This window comes from Chrysemys picta, chromosome 1 (assembly GCF_011386835.1).
Source record: "Chrysemys picta bellii isolate R12L10 chromosome 1, ASM1138683v2, whole genome shotgun sequence".
NCBI classification, from domain to species: domain Eukaryota; kingdom Metazoa; phylum Chordata; order Testudines; family Emydidae; genus Chrysemys; species Chrysemys picta.
The window spans coordinates 345,222,221-345,229,642 of record NC_088791.1 but is presented as its reverse complement, the minus strand read 5'-3'; the positions used below and the strand labels follow the sequence as shown (position 1 = coordinate 345,229,642).

General features: G+C 43.0%; 1 protein-coding gene across 1 annotated transcript; it reads right to left on the bottom strand.

The window, feature by feature from the left end:
* Positions 1-2,378: 2,378 nt before the first annotated feature.
* On the bottom strand, positions 2,379-6,895 carry LOC101948661 (olfactory receptor 2AT4-like). The gene is made up of 2 exons (XM_005289443.3): positions 6,821-6,895; positions 2,379-4,633 (listed from the first exon to the last, which is right to left on the bottom strand). The coding sequence occupies exons 1-2, from the start codon at positions 6,852-6,854 to the stop codon at positions 3,660-3,662; spliced, it is 1,008 nt and encodes a 335-aa protein (XP_005289500.3). The 5' UTR covers positions 6,855-6,895; the 3' UTR covers positions 2,379-3,659.
* Positions 6,896-7,422: the final 527 nt, after the last annotated feature.

The window sequence follows — 7,422 nt, the reverse complement described above, 5'->3', positions numbered from 1 at the left end:
ATTCCAGATGGGGTGAGAGCTAATTCCCCAACCTAGGCACAAGGAGGAGCTCCTGTCCTGAGTAGAAAGAACAGGAGTACTTGTGGCACCTTAGAGACTAACAAATTTATTAGAGCATAAGTTTTCGTGGACTACAGCCCACTTCTTCGGATGCATACAGAGTGGAATAAATATTGAGGAGATATATATACACACACATATACAGAGAGCATAAACAGGTGGGAGTTGTCTTACCAACTCTGAGAGGCCAATTAAGTAAGAGAAAAAAACTTTTGAAGTGATAATCAAGCTAGCCCAGTACAGACAGTTTGATAAGAAGTGTGAGAATACTTACTAGGGGAGATAGATTCAATGTTTGTAATGGCTCAGCCATTCCCAGTCCTTATTCAATCCTGAGTTGATTGTGTCTAGTTTGCATATCAATTCCAGCTCAGCAGTCTCTCGCTGGAGTCTGTTTTTGAAGTTTTTCTGTTGTAATATAGCCACCCGCAGGTCTGTTATTGAATGACCAGACAGGTTAAAGTGTTCTCCCACTGGTTTTTGAGTATTATGATTCCTGATGTCAGATTTGTGTCCATTAATTCTTTTGCGAAGAGACTGTCCGGTTTGGCCAATGTACATGGCAGAGGGGCATTGCTGGCACATGATGGCATATATCACATTGGTAGATGTGCAGGTGAATGAGCCCCTGATGGTATGGCTGATGTGATTAGGTCCTATGATGATGTCACCAAGAAAATAACAGAACACCACTAGCTGTCACCTTCTGCCCCCAACTAAAACCTCTCCAGCGCATCATCAGAGATCTACAACCTATCCTCAAAGATGATCCTTTACTGTCACAGATCTTGGGAGACAGACCTGTCCTCGCTTACAGACAACCCCCCAACCTAAAGCAAATACTCACCAGCAACCACACATCACTGAACAAAACCACTGACCCAGGAACCTATCCTTGTAACAAAGCCCGATGCCAACTCTGTCCACATATCTATTCAAGTAACATCATCATAGGACCTAATCACATCAGCCATACCATCAGGGGCTCGTTCACCTGCACATCTACCAATGTGATATATGCCATCATGTGCCAGCAATGCCCCTCTGCCATGTACATTGGCCAAACTGGACAGTCTCTTCGCAAAAGAATTAATGGACACAAATCTGACATCAGGAATCATAATACTCAAAAACCAGTGGGAGAACACTTTAACCTGTCTGGTCATTCAATGACAGACCTGCGGGTGGCTATATTACAACAGAAAAACTTCAAAAACAGATTCCAGCGAGAGACTGCTGAGCTGGAATTGATATGCAAACTAGACACAATCAACTCAGGATTGAATAAGGACTGGGAATGGCTGAGCCATTACAAACATTGAATCTATCTCCCCTTGTATGTATTCTCACACTTCTTATCAAACTGTCTGTACTGGGCTAGCTTGATTATCACTTCAAAAGTTTTTTTTCTCTTACTTAATTGGCCTCTCAGAGTTGGTAAGACAACTCCCACCTGTTTATGCTCTCTGTATATGTGTGTGTATATATATCTCCTCAATATTTATTCCACTCTGTATGCATCCGAAGAAGTGGGCTGTAGTCCACGAAAGCTTATGCTCTAATAAATTTGTTAGTCTCTAAGGTGCCACAAGTACTCCTGTTCTTTTTACGGATACAGACTAACACGGCTGCTACTCTGAAACCTGTCCTGAGTAGGACTCCTTCATGTGCAGAAATCTTGCAACTGTACAATATGATAAAATAAGAGAGCTGATGGTACTTCCTATTGCATACAGATGACACTTCATCATGCTCTACGTACTGCATTTCAAGTTCCTCACATTCTTCCCCCACCCCCCCAATTCTGAAATCTACAATATAATGTAATTTACAGATTCTACACTAGGAAATTACGCTCCAGATTCTGCTGGGATTATTTGTCAGGAAAATAACTTCTGACATGTATAAATCTCTTAAATGGAGACAATACAAGAATGCTCAATTCAACCTTGTGGAATGTAGCGAGGAAAGGATTAAGAATCGTGTTTTAGTTTTACCTTTATCTGGTGTATTTTCTGGAAGTTTTAGTGCTGGAAATGCTTTCATTACTAAGCAAGATGTTAGTGAATAGGCAGTTCTTATGAGCAGCTGAAGATACAAGTTAATTACTATTATGCATAGCATGAGTCAATATTTCAGTCTGATAAAATGCTTTATGATGATTTAGGATCAACCTATTCATTTCTTTCCACTGCATCATGGATAAAAAAAAATCAATGTAATTTTAAACTCTATTAAAATACTATTAAAATAATTTAAAAGTCTATCACACATTACATAACAAGCCTAGCCCAGCTATACCCAAATTACACCTTTAATACACTTTAGCTGGGTCAGGTTCCCAGGTAACAGTACACAAGAAGGGAAGAATAATTTCACTTGATCTCCCAGGTTAGTTTCCAAGGGCTGTCATTTAGAAAAAGAAAAAACTCTTTCCACTTGTAAATGGAACAAATTTAATCCAGAATCACTGAATGATAATAAACACAGTGAACCATGATACCTTTTTATAAAGTCACTGTTCACAGTACAGACATTTTCACAGTAGCAGATTTTTAGTAAATGTGCAGTAGTGCCCCCAGTTCAGATTCTGACTGCATTCAGATCTCTATGTACAGGAAAACTGTAAACTTAATTGCAAAATTTTAAACACAATTACTTTTTGTCCCTTTCAACATATAGAGGAAAGTTAGTATGTTCAAAAATACTTGATAACAGTAGGATGAAAATCACCCCAATGCAGAGGAACTCATACAAGACAAACCATTTAAGCCAGTGGTTTTCAAACTTTTTTTCTGGCAACCCAGTTGAAGAAAATTGTTGATGCCCATGACCCAACGGAGCTGAGGATGAGGGGTTTGGGAGGGATCAGGGCTGGGGCAGAGGGTTGGGGTCTGGGGGTGAGCGCTGCAGGGTGGGGCCAGGAATTAGGGGTTCAGGGTGTGGGAGGAGGTTCTGGGCTGGGGCAGGAGGTTGGGGTGCAGGAGGGGGTCAGGGCTCTGGGCAGGGGTGAGGGATGAGGCATGTGAGGTGCAGGAAGGGGCTCCAGGTTGGAGCGGCTCAGGTCTGGGGCAGGGGATTGGGGGTGGGTCTGGGGTGTGGGCTTATCTCAGGTAGCTCCTGGTCAGTGGCACAGTGAGGGTGCTAAGGCACGCTTCCTGCTTGTCCTAGTACCGCAGACCGTGCTGTGCCCCGAAAGCGGCCAGCAGCAGGTCTGTCTCCTAGGCAGAGGCGTGCAAGCAGCTCCATGCGTCTCTCGCTCACAGGCATTGCCCCTCCCAGTGGCCAATGGGAGTGCGGAGCCAGTGCTTGGGGCAGCATACAGGGCCCCGGCCCCCCCCACCTAGGAACCGGATTTGCTGCTGGCCGATTCCGGGACACAGTGCGGTGTCAGAGCAGGTAGGAATTAGCCTGCTTTAGCCGGGCAGCACCGCCGACAGGACTTTTAACGGCCCAGTTGGCGGTGCTGACCACAGCTGCCGAGACCCAGTGCCTTACATTCTGCGATCAAGTATTGGGCTGTGCCCTGCAGTTTGACAACCACTGATTTAAGCCCTACTTAACCCCTTCTGTGTTGGAGCTAATTTTTCCCCATGAGATTACAGTTTTGTAGAAGGAGGAAAGATCTTCAGAATCTTTTTTACTGCACATTTTACTTCCTTGTTTCGCAAAGTATAAATGAGTGGATTTACCAAAGGAGTTAAAATAGCCAAAATAACATTGGTCATTACATGGATATCAATGGGCACGTCTGTTCTGTAGGAAATATACGCCAGGGCAATGGATGAATAGTAAGTGCCAACCACAATCAAATGGGAAGTGCAAGTAGAAAATGCCTTACTGCGACCTACTTTAGAGTTGATCTTTAATATGGAGATAATGATGTGAACATATGATAAGATGACAAGCATAAGTGGCACGACTGAAACAGTCATGGCAATGGAAAACCCCAAGAAAGTCTGAAAAGAGGCACTGAAATCTGAACATGCTGCTTGCACAACTGCCAGGTGATCACAAAAGCAATGGTAAACTGTGGTTGTTTCACCAAATCTTAACTGAGAGGTCTGGAAGACAGCAGGTATTGGTATTAACAATGCAGTTACCCAGGCACATGCTGCCAGTTGAATGTTTACTCTCTTTGTCATTTTAACTGGGTAATGCAAAGGATTACAAATTGCTTCATAACGATCATAAGACATGACTACAAGAAGCAGCGATTCAGTCACTGCGAGACCATGAAAACAATACATCTGCAGAAAGCAGACATGAAAAGAAATAGTTTTGGCATTGACCAGAAACATTGCCAACATTTTGGGAATGGTAGTAGTTGTAACCAGTATATCTAAGGCAGAGAGATTAGTTAGGAAAAAGTACATGGGTTTGTGAAGTGTTTGATCGACCACAACTACAGCTATAATAATGATATTAACAATTAGTATTAGCAGGAAGAATAACAAAAATACAAGGAAAAGAGGGATCTGGAAATCTTGAAGTGCAGGAAATCCAATGAGATAAAAGTCTTTAGCAGAAGAATTGCTGTTGCAGTTATTCATAGTCTGATTGTTGAAAACATCTAGAATGAAAAACACAAAATCAGGAAACAATCCTAATTATTACAGAAAAGCTTGTAGGGTCATGAATGATGTGCTGAAGATCTTTGTTGATAAAATAACATATTGGATATATTCTTATAGTTAAGTCCCCCTCATGCAATTTCAGTTAACTTTCAGTGCCTTCCATCCCAAACAATGTGCAACCCTCCTTTCTTCCCTGGGTTACTCGGGAGGAGGCAACACTCATCTTTGTGCCTGGGCACCTGATGTTGCTGACATTAAAGGAGATCCTGAATATCCCAGTGGTGATGTTGGATAAGTGAGAATCCTCTATCCACCCCTCTGCTGCAGTCCCTTTCCACCTAAGGAATTTGGGAACCTCCAGCAATAAACCCCTTCAAATAGTAATAATAATAACCTGTGGCATGGGTCTAACTCAAATACCAATTATAAATAATATACATCCAATATACTTAAATTAGAGCAAACACTCACTTACTTAACAATTTAAGAAACAGGCATAACAGACTAAGATTAAATGTCACTACTAATTTAAACCCACAGGGGCAGTTGAATAAAATCAATTAACAAATATAATATACAGTGATAAATGAAACTCATTGTCAAGGCTGCTTCCCCACTCTGAACTTTAGTATACAAGTGTGGGGGCCTGCATGAAACTTCTAAGCTTAACTACCAGCTTAGATCTGGTCCGCTGCCACCACTCCCAATGTGCTAATTCCCTTCCCTGGGTAACCTTGAGAGACTCTTCACCAATTCCCTGGTGAATACAGATCCAAACCCCTTGGATCTTAAAACAAGAAGAAATTAACCATCCCCCCTCCTCTCTCCCACCAACTCCTGGTGGATCAAGATCCAACCCCCTTGGATCTAAAAAACAAGGAAAAAAAATAAATCAGGTTCTTAAAAAGAAGGCTTTTAATGAAAGAAAAAGGTAAAAATCATCTCTGTAAGATTAGGATGGAAAATAACTTTACAGGGTAATCAAACTTAAAGAGCCCAGAGGATCCCCCTCTAGCCTTAGGTTCAAAGTTACAGCAAACAGAGGTAAACACCCTAGCAAAAAGTACATTTACAAGTTGAGAAAACAAAGATAAAAACTAACACGCCTTGCCTGGCTGTTTACTTACAAGTTTGAAATATGAGAGACTTGTTCAGAAAGATTTGGAGAACCTGGATTGATGTCTGGTCCCTCTCAGTCCCAAGAGCGAACAACCACCAAAACAAAGAGCACAAACAAAAGCCTTCCCCCCACCAAGATTAGAAAGTATCTTGTCCCCTTATTGGTCCTTTGGGTCAGGTGTCAGCCAGGTTACCTGAGCTTCTTAACCCTTTACAGGTAAAAGGATTTTGGAGTCTCTGGCCAGGAGGGATTTTATAGTATTGTACACAGGAGGGCTGTTACCCTTCCCTTTATAGTTATGACACTCATGTAACTGGCATTTACACTGCCACCATTCACCACACCCCACAGTGGACACTCCTCTGGATCTCAGAGTCCTAAACGTTTGCGTGGGCGCACTTGAAGACCTGAAGCTGGAGACAGCACTCCGTTCATTCTCAGTATCAGTCCAGGCAAGGCAAAAAGCAGAATAATCACTCTGACAATTGGAGCTGGCCCCATCAAATACCAGCAGCTCTGGGCCCTGGTTTGGTGGGAAGATCACTCTGCCTCTCCTCAGACTCAGACTTTCTGCTGTGCCCCTTCCCTTGCAAATACTTTCCCAAACAGTGGGGGTTACTCAGAGTTCCCTCACTGCAAGCCCACCTCAGTCAGCTGTACGCTCAGTGATTGTCTCTGCTCTGACTCCAGTGAAGCCACCAACAGCCTCTGAGGATCCCTGCTTGATCCAAGCCCCTGCAGGATCTCAGCAGCAGCTTCTGGCTTCCTAGCAGCAGATTCTATTATGGACAGAGCTCCACAACAGCAATCTCACTCCTTTTTCCCAAAATGGAGTCCACCACCTGCTCTCCCTGCATGAGGAACTATCATGAGAGTTGTAGTCTCTAAGGCTAGATTGCAGCACACAGGCTTTTCCCTTGTAACACTCCTAAAAAAAGTTCAGAGGCCCCTCTAATAAAGGGTGCCTACAAATATATTTAGCAAGGATGGGCAGGGATGGTGTCCCTAGCCTCTGTTTGCAGAAACTGGGAATGGACAAAGGGATGGATCACTTGATTATTACCTGTTCTGTTCATTCTCTCCAGGGCATCTGACATTGGCCGCTGTCGGAAGGCAGGATTCTGGTCTAGATGGACCTTTGGTCTGACCCAGTATGGCTGTTCTGATGTTCTTATGTATATATGAAGCTGCTGGGGAGAAAATTAGATGGTTTAAGTACTATGTTGATGACAATTAGCAATACACCTGTTTCATTGGATCTAGATGATGTAGTTACTCAGCTTTAAGTCTGACCATATAGTGATTGATATCCTTAACAAAGAGAACAAAAGAACATAATCATGGTCTTCAATCTCTTACCTAGCAGCCTGAATTTGTCCTCTGGGAGCTCTATCCTACCTTTCCCTGTGTCATTGATACCACAACCACTGCCTTCTCCCCAGCACTGCACATAAGTCTGTTTAGATGTCTCAAGAGCTTCATACCCAGCAGGCAATTCATTATGTGGTTCTTCCAGTCATCACAAATGCAACTATTTATATTTCTAATGATCAAATCCACCATTCCTATGTAAGCAGGGTCTGCATGAGCTCTCCCATGACAGCTAAGTGTGTGTGTGGGGGGGGACCTCAGGAGCAAGCTGTATTTACATGAACACAGCTACTC